This window comes from Euleptes europaea, chromosome 7 (assembly GCF_029931775.1).
Source record: "Euleptes europaea isolate rEulEur1 chromosome 7, rEulEur1.hap1, whole genome shotgun sequence".
NCBI lineage: Eukaryota > Metazoa > Chordata > Lepidosauria > Squamata > Sphaerodactylidae > Euleptes > Euleptes europaea.
In genome coordinates, this window is record NC_079318.1 from 75,654,226 (window position 1) to 75,668,362 (window position 14,137).

At 45.8% G+C, this 14,137-nt stretch overlaps 1 protein-coding gene across 1 annotated transcript in view; it reads right to left on the bottom strand.

Moving 5' to 3' along the window:
• Window positions 1-14,137, bottom strand: part of ELP3 (elongator acetyltransferase complex subunit 3) — a 93,309-nt gene that overhangs the window by 27,143 nt on the left and 52,029 nt on the right. The window contains exons 10-12 of the mRNA XM_056852807.1: window positions 13,012-13,205; window positions 6,269-6,359; window positions 2,118-2,183 (exon numbers count right to left, since the gene is read on the bottom strand). Of these exons, the coding sequence (XP_056708785.1) occupies window positions 2,118-2,183; window positions 6,269-6,359; window positions 13,012-13,205 (351 nt within the window). The remainder of the gene's footprint in view (window positions 1-2,117; window positions 2,184-6,268; window positions 6,360-13,011; window positions 13,206-14,137) is intronic.

Sequence of the window (14,137 nt, forward strand, 5' to 3'; positions counted from 1 at the left end):
ATGCAGGGATTACCAACATTGCTGAACCGATGGGCACTTCTTAAATTTTGAGAACCAGTATCGGGAACCATAACAACATGGCTGCCTTTGGACACTTGGCCAAGTGTGAAATGTCCGCCATGGGGAGATGGGTCCAATCATGAAACATTGGGATGTTCAACAAAGAAGTTAAGAGGTTCCAAGCCAAGCTTCTTCCTGTGAGAGAAGCAGCTGTTTCTGAATGGATGCTCCCTGTAGACACAAAGGCAAAGGCCTCCTAGACTCTTCTGATGCACTTCCTCCTCCAATGAACTGAAGGAAAGGCAGGATTTGGTCTTTACTTTGGGGAAGAGATGGTTTGGGGAAGAAGCAAGCAGATGCCAGGAAAAACACTGGTAGAAGCCATTATGTCCATGGGTACCATGTTGGGAATCACAAGTTTAACATGTATCAGTGATTCATCTCAAATGGCATTGGGGACCCTTTTAGATGCCGGTGTGGCTCTGGGCTTCTAATTGCTGCATCTGATAGTTGTGTGATGGACTCCAGCCAGCCAACTTAACAACAGCTATAACAATATGTATATTTTGAGGAGCCCCGTGGCGCAGAGTGTTAAGCTGCAGTACTGCAGTCAAAAGCTCTGCTCACGACCTGAGTTCGATTCCAACAGAAGTTGGTTTCAGGTAGCCGGCTCAAGGTTGACTCAGCCTTCCATCCTTCCGAGGTCGGTAAAATGAGTACCCAGCTTGCTGGGGGTAAAGGGAAGATGACTGGGGAAGGCACTGGCAAACCACCCCGCAAAGTCTGCCTAGGAAACGTCGGGATGTGACGTCACCCCATGGGTCAGGAATGACCCGGTGCTTGCACACAGGGGACCTTTACCTTTTTACCTATATTTTGAGACCAAAACATACTTTTAAAATCCAACCAGGCACTTAGCTCATCCTAACAGGATAGTACTCTGGGTCTTTCCCCACATAAAATTCATATTTAATTTTAAAAGGATGACATGAAACAGATATTAGCTGAAGGGGGAAAAACAGCAGTAACAGCTATAAACAACAACAACAAAGACAGATTTAAAGGCTTAACTCTTGAGAAAATCTTATGCAACGTTGCAGCATTCTGGGGAGACTTTAAAGTAAAACCGTCTGTTTGGCATGATTCAGCTGTGGAATGTCCTGCAGGATGGCAGAGGCTGGACTTTTGATTTCTCCAACAGATCTGACATCTCCAGCTGGCTTCTAGGGGTGTCTTGGGAAAAACCAGCCACTCAGATTGCTTCCAAATCCAGGGTCTGGCAGGTAGAGCTACCCCAGTTCTATGGCTGTACCACTTCAGGTACTAGGTGCAAAAGTCAATGTGAAGAAATGACCTACACCCCAGGGTCCACATCTGCATTGCAATTATCGGGCCTACACTCTTTACATTCCTAAAATGCCTTTCTACAGGTAAACAGCTAGCAATGGGAAAGCTACAGGTAAATGAGTCGTCACACAGGCACAGGACAGACAGCTCTGGCTGGAGGTTTCTTCAGCTGATACCTCAGCCAAAGAGTCCCACAAAGGCCAGACAAGAGATCATAAATTCTACAGACATGAAGAAGCAGCTCTTTTGCTCTTATCTCTTGGGTTCTTCTGAAGGAAGAAGTCTTTACCTAGGGACTCCACCTTGACCTTGTGTCAAGGGACAGTGAGAGAAGCCCTAGCTCAGGGAATGCAAGAATGATGGACTTCTAAATGCTGAAGCTTCAAGAATTACTAGCTTATCCTAGCATCAACATTGTTAGGATAAGTTTAGAACTTAGCATTTAGAAGACTGTGCATTTTCACCGTTTCTTTGTATCCTTGTTCTGTGACCCCTCCATTTGCTCCAGTTAATCATGTGTACCTGGAAAGAGACCCAGGTGGGGGGGGGGGAAAGCAGTTTAACCCCTCAACACTCTAGTACACAAGTGAAAATGCTAGTCCTCAGGATCACCAAGGCAAGGAGAACAGGACCTGGCTTGGCACAGAATTCCAGATCCTTTTGGCGGAGATAACAGAGGCATCTCTCAGACTCTTTATATCTCTGTCTGCACAGCGAAATTTAAACCTACCCACACGGAGCAAGCCTGGCTGAGAAGCAACAAGCCCTACCTGATACGGTCTCACTTTGTGATGAATCTCTTGTATTCCAACCTCTCTTGTCCGCACATCACGACACTTGGTGGGAAATTGGGGAAAAAAGAAGAGAGAAACAGCAATTACATAGTGAGACACACCATGGCTAAGGTACATTACATTTCCCACTACCTCCTTCAGAGCCTAAAATGAAGCTGGAATAGACTTAAGCTGATAGATTTCAAATAGGGAACCTTCAAAATAAAAATGCTCACTGATCCATCCCTCATACACTTTGGAGGAGGGGGGAATCCATGATGTTTAAATATGAGGGACATACCGATAGGAATCAGTTTCACTGAACAGCCTGCATCTCATGAGAAAATGTAGCATTTGGTTTACAAACAAGGCTCAAAGGAATTCCTCAATAGTGAAATGCTGACTCTTACTGTGTTCTGAGTTGGAAAGATAACAGAATTGGAAGGGGGAGAGCTAATCTAAAGTTCTGCGAACAAACTCCTGATCAGGCTGTTTCAAAATGCAGGAAGAAGCCTTCGATGAGAAAAAATTGGTTCAGAATTTCTATATTTGTAAATGAGAATGTATGATGAAATTTGTCGGGATCTCCTGTGGATAATTAGACAGAAAACTAAGAGATGGGTGGGATCTATGGCTGATGGAGTTAGAAAACAAACACTAAGGGGACTTAGATGTGACTGCTCAGGTCTTTTCTCCCAGATATATCCAAGATGGGTTGCAGGCTGATCCCAGTTTCTCCTCTTGCATAAAATATTTCTGCATCTTTCCAAACTGATTGTCATAAAAATCCTGGGGGAGATGGATCCATTTACTACCTGACTCATTCTGGAGGCACAGGGTGGTTAATGATAGATTACAAAGGGAATATAAACGATTCAGTCTACGATCCAATTAAAACCACCTAGAAATATGACAAATGCTAAAATACAAAGTCTCCCTTGGCTTTCTTAGTCAGTCTCCAAGAGAAAGGAGTGGCACAATTGGTGGGGTAGAGACCAGACACATCAACATGCTGAAACAGTTCTGACTTGACACTCAACAACTGCGTTAAAAAAGTCTCCGGATGATGCCAGTGCCTGAATGCTGTGGTCAAGGGGCAGAGGGAGAGTAAACTGATACTGAATCCAGATAAGACAGAGGGGATGCTGGATGGAAAAACTGCTGCTCTAGGTAGGGTCCTATTATAAATGGAGTACAGCTCAGGAGTATTGCTGGATCCAGATCTCCTGTTGGAGGAGGTAAACACAGCCACACAAAAAGGAAAAAGAAAAACATCCTTTCAGCTGCCCAGGGCTCAGAAGGTCTCTCCTTTTTGCACATGTAGGACCTGGCCATTCTGATACATACTACAGTAATCTCAGGGAGGGGCCCCGGCTCAGTGGAAGAGCCTCTGCTTGGCATGCAGAAGGTCCCAGGTTCAATCCCTGGCATCTCCAGTTAAAGGGACTAGACAAGTAGGTTATGTGGAAGACCCCTGCCTGAGACCCTGGAGAGCCGCTGCCGGTCTGAGTAGACAATACTGACTTAGATGGACCCAAGGGTCTGATTCAGTATAAGGCAGCTTCATGTTTTCATGTGTTCAAGACTTGGCTATTGCACCACAATCTCCGTGTGGGGCTGCTCTTGAAGACAGTTTGGAAACTTCAGTTGGTGCAAAATGTGGCTGCTCAGCTGTTATGTGGGGGCTTTACTGCTGTGAGCAAAATACAACCATTCTACAATCTCTTCTCTGGCTTCCAAGGTGCTGGTTGCTGACTCTTAAAGCCCTTCATGACTTGGGACCCACCTACTTGAAGGTCTGCCTCTCCCTGTCTGTACCCGTGTGGCAACTCTGTTCTTCTCAACAGTAGTCAAAAAGGGCAAGAGTCCAGTAGCACCTTAAAGACTAACAAAAATATTTTCTGGTAGGGTATGAGCTTTCGTGAGCCACAGCTCACTTCTTCAGATACAGCTAGAATGTGAATCCATAAGACCGATGGATTCACATTCTAGCTGTATCTGAAGAAGTGAGCTGTGGCTCATGAAAGCTCATACCCTACCAGAAAATATTTTTGTTAGTCTTTAAGGTGCTACTGGACTCTTGCCCTTTTTGACTACTAAAAACAGACTAACACGGCTACCCACTGTGAATTATCTTCTCAACAGTGTCTTCCCACCATTCCCTTCCCTGGCTAGGGTGCCATTGGTTACCAGCCAAGCCCAGTTGTTTTTTTTCAGCCTCTACCCCACTACTCTGGACCAACCTCCCTGAAGAGGTGAAGATAGCTCTGGTCTTGCTGGTCTTGTGGAGGGGCTATAAGACCAAGTTACTTGGGAGGGCATTTGGGGGGCAAGCTGAGCAGTGTTTGGGGAGCTGCTGGCATGCAGAAAGCCCTGGTTGCCTTAATCTGGCAACATGCTGGCTACATTTTGAATGTTTATTTCAACCACACTGTCTTGCTATTGGATTGTTGTTTTAGACATCGTTGCCTGCCCCGGGTCCAAGCCTTACTGGAAGAAAGGCAGACTTAGGGGAGCATTTTAAATAAATACTTTTATGCCACGGTTCCCTCAAGGAGGTTCAGGCTGTAATAGCTGGTTCTTTCCTCTTCTGTTTTCTCCTCACAATCATCCCGCGAGAGATGTTAGGCCAAGAGTATGCGATGGGCCCAACATCAATCAGGAAGTTTCATGGTGGAGTGGGGACTAGAAATCAGGTTTCCAGAGTCCATGTTTACATTTCAGGCTGTTCATGCTACTGTAGGCATTGCAAAAAATGGCTCCAGACCATCCCACACTAGCCTCTACAGACACTTCTGTCCATGCTCCTCCGTCACTTCTCAGAGCATGCAAAACAAAGAGTTGCCTCTCAGTCAGCATGCCCAGAGTTGTTTGTCCTCTCTCTCTCTCTCCTATGTTGCCATTCCTCCTTTGTACCATGAAGCATTATGGATGCCAGATTCAAATGTCTAATTGCTAATGGTTACCTGGCGACTGCATTTGGAGAGTCTGCATCCCGAGAGTGACGCCTCCATTTGCTACCACTTGTTGTGAAATGGATGGCACTTTAACCAAATCCCACCGGACCCAAGAGCAGGCAGTTTCTCATTCCGCGCATCAGGCTCTTCTGACGCACCCACGCACTCCTTCTGTATGTGCCTTGATGTAGTCAGAAAGAACCGCCCTTCCTTTCTAACCTTAATAAGGAGCAGGCAGCTGTGCTGAATGGGGGCTGAAGGGGATCTTCGATTCCTTTGGCCTCTCTGGTATAAAGTACCCCACACTGGAGAGACCTCAAGAACATTTTCTCCCTCTCCCAAAACACTAGAACATTTTCTCCCTCTCCAAAAATACTAGAACTCGAGGGCATCCAATGAAGCTGAAGGGCAGCAGATTCAGGACGAACAAAAGGAAATCCTTCTTTACACAGCAAGTGATTAAAATGTGGAATTCGCTGCCAGAGGATGTAGTCATGGCCACAGGTACAGGGAGCTTTAAAAGGGGATTAGATAGATCTGTGGAGGATAGGTCTGTCAGTGGCTACTGGCCATGGTGACTAAAGGGAACCTCCATGTTCAGAGGCAGCATCAGGTAAGGCCTCGACCTCTATGCCTTGTTGTTGGGCCTCCAGAGGAAGTGGATGGCCACTTTGTGAGACAGGATGCTGGACCAGAGGGACCACTGGCCTGATCCAGCAGCCAAATTGGCAGCAGATGCAGGATAGTCAGAAGACAGCACTTGCATGCTCATTGTACGGAATTCGCAATGTAGCCTCTGGCTTACACAGCTTTAAAAGAAGATAAGACAAATTTATGGCAATTTACCATGATGGATAAATGGAACTTCTATGTTCAGAGGCAGGGTACCTTGGAACACTCGTTGCTGGGAGGCATCAAATGAGACAAGCTTTGGCCTCCATGGCCCGCTTGTCGGCCACCAGGGGTGTGTTAGTTGGGTAGTACAAGAAATAGGGTCCAGGAAACAGGATCCATGGACTTTTGCTCTCATCCAGTAGGAGTCTCCTTATGTTTTCAAGTTTGTGTGTTTCAGCTCTACTAACTAGTCTTTGTCCATGCTTGGGAGAAAAGCGGATTTTACAACCACACTTGCGGTTGAGGTAGGAAGAAAACACCACACACAAACATGGAAATCAAAATAATACACTTTACCTCTGTCCCCAGGTCCTTCATCCTGGCAAGAGCTAGTTCTCTCAAGTTACCATGCTCTACTCCAGAACTGACTAAAGGCATTGGGATATCTCTGCAAGCAAACAGACAAACAGGTCAACCAAAGAAACTCTTCAAAACGAAGAAGAAAAAAAAGACGAAGAAAAAGAAGAGTTGGTTTTAATATGCCAACTTTCTCCACCACTTAAGGAAGACTCAAACCAGCTTACAATCACACTTCTCAAAGATCACTCACTGGTGGAACACATGAAGCTGCTTTATGCTGAGTCAAACCACAAGTCTATCATGGCCCATACTGCCTACTGGTAGAGGCTCTCAAGCATCTCAGGGTGAAGTCACCTACTTTTAAATGGAGATGCCAGGGATTGAATCTGGGACCTCCTGCATGTATAGCAGATGGTTTACCCACTGGGTTGCCAACCTCCAGGTGGTGGCTGGAGATCTCCCGCAATTGCAACTGATCTCCAGGAGACAGAGATCAGTTCCCCTGGAGAAAATGGCTGCTTTGGCAATTGGATGCTATGGCACTGAACTCCCTCCCATCCTGACAAACCCCACCCTTCTCAGGCCCTGCCCCAAAAACCTCTCACTGGTGGTGAAGAGGGACCTGGCAACCCTGACCCCCACCCCTGCAATTCTAGGATCAAAGCAAGCACGGTGGTTTGTATGACAATTACTCCACTCAGATGACATAACCACAGGCTCACTATATCATCGGCCCTGTGACAGCAGCAACTGCCTGAGACACAGAATGCCCTCTTCTGCCTAGATAGCCACAGCTCAGGTGCGGGAGAGGCCCACTTGACTACTGATTCGTGTTTGTACTAGAGGACTGCTCCTTGGTAAAGGGAATGGACCTTTAAAAATGCTAAGCAATGAGGATGTCATTTCTAATTCACAGCACCTTCTCAGCCTAAATGACATAGTACATTTTACTGGCACACATTGATGTACCTGCACTGACCCCCACCCCAAAGCAACTTTAAAGGAAAGCAGATGTCACCCACAGAATGGACTACAGGGATTTCAGAGTTCACTGTCCAGCCAGCAGGCTAGATCTGCGCACTGCCACCTTGCCTGCTGTGTTTCTCTTGGGCATGCTGGTACATGAGTGTCTCCTACAACTGCAAGCATGTAGGAAAATCTAACAGCCTGTTCAGCCCATAGGTGCCAGTGGTTTCCTACACTTGTCTCTGACACTTCTAACACATTTTCATTTCTGAACACAAGTCATCATATGACTTTCTTCTTTTTGGGGGGGGGTACTTAAGACATTATTTTTTTGTGGTAGAAGAATTCTATTCCCTATTCAGACTACATAACCCAAACAAACCAAAAAGCCTGCTAACATCCAAGATGTGTCTACCTGTAGAAACTAGAGGTGTGTACCCATCTTGCACTTATTACCCAAATCTACAGAAATTTAGGTAGTGATTTGTAGAGCATATATAAGTGGACTGTCTCAAGGCAAACCGGTCCTGAATACAGCAAGATGCTTTGATGATTAAAAAAGAGCTACATACAGTGCTTCAGATTTGCCAAATGCATGTCATGCTATTCTGGGCTGCTGGCAACAACTAGACACCCACCCAAACCATCTGGAATGGACTGGATGGTTGAGTGAACGAGCCATTTCCTAGCAAGTAATGAGCTGAATCACTTTTGGTGAATGATTGCTAAGACATCATGGCTCGACGGCGATCATCAGCCCAGCTGAAGGTACATATTCAGGGGTGTGTGTGAGTGACATTTTTACTAACTCACAAGTGCCACATCCCTTCTCCAGATTAATCTGCTTGGAAGTAGGTGCGACAGGCAGAGAACCGAGCTTAGGCCAAGGGGAACTAGGGTCCAATTCTGGTCTGAAACACAGGCCAGTCATCGGGATGCAAAGGATGGTCAATAACCTCCAATTTGCATTTAGATTTGGCAAGTGCTGCCATCAGTTGCCACCTGAACAGGATAAAGCCTTCCCGTGCCTGTATGTACTACTGGATCAACTTGGGTAGGAATGTCAAATGGTGAGGCAGACACAGAAAAATAGGGAAGGTATAAGATTTAGGTTAATGAGACAAAAAAAGGATTGGGACTGGAGTAGGACAGATTTAGCTGGAACCATTCAAACAGCACAAGGAGTCCGTGACTAGAGTCCCCCGGGCCAAATCTAGCCCCTAGAGCAGCGATACTCATTCAAATCGTTTGGGGGGGAGGCTCTTTGAAATGCTGCCGGTGGCTCTTCTAAGCACTGTTTCCCAATTTGATATCTGTTCCATATTTTAGGGAAACGGACAAGGCCCCTTCCTGGTGGGAAATGTAGTTGGTGGGTGGCTTTCATTTTGAAACAGCCACCGCCAGGTAAACTGCGAGCCTCTCGGAGGAGCAGGCCTCATCCCAGGAACGGAACTAAATGTGGCTCTTTTTGTGTGTGTGTTAAGTGCCGTCAAGTCGCTTCCGACTCATGGCGACCCTATGAATGAAAGTCCTCCAAAATGTCCTATCTTTGACCGCCTTGCTCAGATCTTGCAAATTGAAGGCTGTGGCTTCCTTTATTGAGTCAATCCATCTCTTGTTGGGTCTTCCTCTTTTCCTGCTGCCCTCAACTTTTCCTAGCATGACTGTCTTTCTAGTGACTCTTGTCATCTCATGACATGACCAAAATACGACAGCCTCAGTTTAGTCATTTTAGCTTCTAGGGTCAGTTCAGGCTTGATTTGATCTATAACCCACTGATTTGTTTTTTTGGCAGTCCACGGAATCCGTAACACTCTCCTCCAACACCACATTTCAAAGGAATCTATTTTCTTCCTATCCGCTTTCTTCAATGTCCAGCTTTCACACCCATACGTAGTAATAGGGAATACGATGGCATGAATTAATCTAGTCTTGGTGGCCAGTGACACATCCTTACACTTCAAAATCTTTTCTAGCTCCTTCATGGCTGCCCTTCCCAGTCTCAATCTCCTTCTGATTTCTTGGCTGCAGTCTCCCTTTTGGTTGATGGTGGAGCCAAGGAATAGAAAGTCTTGAACAATTTCAATTTCCTCATTGTCAACCTTAAAGTTGTGTAATTCTCCTGTAGTCATTACTTTTGTTTTCTTGATGTTCAGCTGTAGTCCTGCTTTGGCACTTTCTCTTTTAACTTTTAGCAGCAGTCGTTTCAAATCTTCACTATTTTCTATCAATAATGTAGTGTCATCAGCATATCTCAAATTATTAATGTTCCTCCCTCCAATTTTCACTCCACCTTCATCTAAATCTAATCCAGCTTTCCTAATTATATGTTCTGCACATAGATTGAAGAGATAGGGAGGGTAATTGTGAAACTGGTTCTCCACAAGTGGTGGCCTGAGAACTGTTCCCCTAAAGCAGCGTTTCTCAACCTTTGTACCCTTGAGGAACCCTTGAAATAATATTCACGTCTCAGGGAACCCCTACATATGATTACATGTGATTTACATATGATTAGCCTATTCATCACTATTTCTCGCGGAACCCTAGGGTTCTGGAGAATCCTGGTTGAGAAATGCTGCCCTAGAGAGACAGGGATTGGTAACTGGACAGGGAGGCTATGTACAGGCAAAAGAAATGCAGAGGAACTGACATTGCTGGCAACAGAATTGGCTGGAAGGCCTCACTAGGTGGGTGAGGGGTTGAGCTTGCCACCCATCACTCCCTTGCCGAAGTGGCCAGCCGAGAAAACTAGTTGCTGTCCAGAAATAATGTCTTGTATGTACACTGTGTGTCGCAAATATTACACACTCATTGTTTTGTCTGGGAATGAGGACGTAAAGGGCCAGCCAAAGGCACCACGGAAGAAATTATTGGGATGGGGGGAATCTGAAAAAAAGGGAAGGGGAAGAAGAGGCAGGGAAGGAGGGAAGGGTGATGGCATGGAAGCTGTTTCAGGGGTACAAAGAGCTCCATGGGAGGACAGAGGGAGCCAATTTTGCATAAATCTCCTGAAACTCCAACGATCCCTGTAAAATTTGCTGTTCCAAGCATGCGGAAGCGAGAGAACCCAAAACTCAACACCGAAGTCTGTGATGGTCCAAAATGCATGGGAAGAGGCTGAGCTAATGTCATGGGGTTTTTAAGGAGGCAGCACATCATCGTATCTGATTCCCACCCCCAGGCCCAACTGGGCTTTAATTCCCTTACCTGCTGCGCTCCCCCCCCCATACAACAATAACTAGCTTGCTAGTTAGTTTACTCTTCTCCTGATTTCTTAGAGAAAATACAACATTATTGAGCCAAGAGACATTAACACAAGTCTCCAAACCGCAGCAATTAGAGCCAATAAGTATTTTGCCGTTCGGTTTAAAAGGACGCGCTGGAGGAGGATGCAATTTTCATCTGGGTATGTTAGAGCAGAGGCAGCCGCTGGGGAGAGTCGCTTCTTTCCAATTACTGGAGAACTCCAGAGGGTCAGGCTGTTGCGTGCTTCACAATGGGGGTGATGATAAAACCACTCTGGCACCCTACACGAGGTCTAGACAGCAATATCCAGCAGGGTGAGTTTGCAGTCTCTGGAATTGCGGCACGACATACTGGAGTGCCCGAAGGCACTCTAAGAGTAGCCATCTGCTGCAAAACATAGCTGAGCCCTTCATCTACGTAGGGAGGGCATGTGACTCACAATTCATTAGCATATTCATATATGCAAATGCAAGCCATTTGTGGCACCTAAATGGAAGCAGGCCCTGCTCTCCCTGTATCAGGGTGATTTTTAAGATCCCAGTTTTGGATTCCCCAAGGGTAAAAACACATTAGAACGTCAGATGTCAAGATGCGGAAATGGAGGCTAAGTTTATGCTTCCAGACATAAATCGTTTCATTTTGCTTTTCACGAACTCAAAAGCAGCATGGCAGGGCAACAGCAGTTATGTGTTGCGAAGGGCTGGGGAATGCTACAAATGAACCTTTAAGGGGACTCACCAAAGGAAGATCATCTTCCTACCCTAGCTCAGTAGATACAGGGCAATGGAAATACTTTATCAGACAGCACATAATTAATGTATGGAATTAACTCGCACAAGAGAAGCAGTAATGTCCTCTAGCATAGATGGCTTTATCAGGGGCACGGGACATAAACTCATGGTGGATAGGTCTATCAGTGGGAAGATGAAGCCTCCAGGTTCAGAGGCAGTGCACCCTTGAACTCCAGATGCTGGGGATGGTTGTGGATTCCATGCTCTGCTTGGAAAACAACACCTCTGTTTGGATTCCATGCTCTGCTTGGCTGCTCAATGAGTGATAAAATTGTGGAATTAACTGCCAGTAGAGACAGTGATGGCCATGAGCGCAGATGGCTTTAAAGGAGATTATACAGATTCATGGAGGAGTGGTCTATCAATGGCTACTAGCCATGGTGACTAAAAGGAACCTCCATACTGAGAGTCAGCAGACCTCAGAAACCCAGTGCTAGGAGGCAGCATCAGGGGAAGGCCTTGGCTTCTGAGTTCCATTTGCAGGCCCTCCAGGGCAACTGGTTGTCCACCATGTGACACAGGTTGCTGGTCTAGATGGACCACTGGCCTGATCCAGGAGGGCTCGTCATGTGTTCACTGTGGAAAAACAGCACCTTGGATCAGACGGACCTCTGGGCTGGTTTATCGGGGGTTTTCTAAGCAGAAGTAACTTAGAAAACCTTCACTTCAGAAGACCAGCCAAAGGAAGCCCCACTCCGTACCGCATCTTGTGCCTCAACAATGGCCAAGGTTCAAGGAATATACCTGAACACACTTTTTATGGTATTAAATAAAAGTAAAACTGTATTAGTTCACCTGGAAAGCTAAGATGAATTACTTTTGGGTTTTTTTTATTATTAACTCCCACCCTTGAGCAGGCCCAGCTGTTATTAGAAATGTTCTCTTTTGTCAATTACAAATATGATATTCTTCCCCACTGGGGAAAAAAACACCAGATAGCTAATAAAGGGAATGATTAAATATGGGGTAATGTTCTCAGTTGACCACTGAGGTCTTGGCTGAGATGAGAGGACACATTTCTTCTCAAATGAAGATAACTTACACTTATTGAAAAGAGTCTATTGAGATATATTTGTAAAGGGCCCCCTTTTCCACAGCTTTGGGTTGTGGCAGTGAAGAAGAAGAGTTGTTTTTTATACCCAAATTTTCTCTATCTTTAAGGAGTCTCAACCTGGCTTACAATCACCTTCCCTTCCTCTCCCCACAACAGACACCTTATGAGATAGGTGGGGCTGACAGAGTTATGCGAGAACTGTGACTGGCCCAAGATCACCCAGCAGGCTTCATGTGGAGGAGCGGGAAATCAAACCTGGTTCTCCAGAAAAAGTCCACCGCTCTTAACCACTACACCACACTGGTGAAGGAGGCACCATTCACTGAACACTAATTCTCAGCAATGCTTGTAGTGCCAGGAAGAGCAGGCTAGCCCCGTCTCACCTCAAGGGTGGTGAACTGCAAATTCCATTACAGAGTCATTTTGCCCTTATTTGTATGCCACCTTTCCACAAAGACACAAGAATATAAGAAGAGCCCTGCTGTCTCACACAGTGGCGAACCAGTTACTCTGGACAGTCAACAACAGGGCACTGAGTAAGATATCATGACAACACATCTGTCTATGGTTCTGGGAAGTTGGTAGTGGTAGATGAGCAACTGTAGCTACCTCAGTGCTTAAGTCTCAGTTGTCGTATTGCTATATTTCACAGAGTGGAGTGGACCAACTGCGAACAAAGTTACCTTTGCACTCTGTACACTCGGGTCCACGGGGGGACAAGAGCCAGAATTCTTGCCACCAAATCCACTAAGGTACTTGGAGGGTAACTCTTGTACCTCCCAGACTTCCAGAGTTCGTAAAGGCCGGTGCCGCGTATCACGAGAGTCGGATAAAGCTTCATGCCGTCTGGACGAAAGGCGGGATTTTCAAAAAACTCCTGTGGAAAAGGAAAGACAAGAGAAAGCCCCACTACTGACCTGTTCTTCAAACAGGCCACTAGGCTTGCCATGCAGTAACGAGTGCAGCTGAGAACGGCCATCAGAAGCAGCAGGAACATGGGGTAGCTGACAGCCCGAGGTCAGCAAGTCCCTGAGTGGGGAATGGCAGACTGACAATTTGAACATCCCAGTCTGTAAGGTTTCACCCACATATGGTTATTTCACTGGGAATGCAGATGTTTCCCCACTGTTTGCTCCCTTCAGGAGCCCTAATCGGATTTTATGAGGCTGTGGATCACAGGATAACTTTTTGTCAGTTCCTACCGGCATGGGCAAATATAAGCGCGAAGACTAAGAAAATGTTTCCTCAAGGAAACTCAATGGATTGATTTTGCTTCACAGGATTAAAAGGGGCAGGTCACCATAAAATGTTCACAGTGTGTGCTGAAGTTCAGCACAAAGTCTTTTCCACATATTTGTGCTGTGGACAAGAATACGGCTGTATTGAATTGCCCTCATGACGGCTTTAGCAGGCACCAAGACTGGCTCTCAGCATGTAAAGAAAAGGTCATCTGGGAAGTGGATTCTTACTATGAAGAGCTCTTGTTTCTCTGGTTCCAGATATCCCAAGCATATCTGGTAAGCAGATAACATACTTTGAAAAGTAAAATTACCATTGTTTTCTTTCTAAAGTAAGAACAACAGAATCTGGAAGTTATTAGTTCAGTGATTCTTAAAGGGGAGTAATATTTTAAAACATTTCTATGCTGCCTTTCCACCCAACTGAAGGTTTTCAGGACCACTCCCATCCACCAGGGGCAATCTACAAATCTTGGGAGAGGGGCATTCAGAAGTTCTGTGTACTAATAGGGATGGCAGTTAACATTTACCAGTTAATGTTCAAGAGTATGTTTTCAGCTAGCTGTTCCCT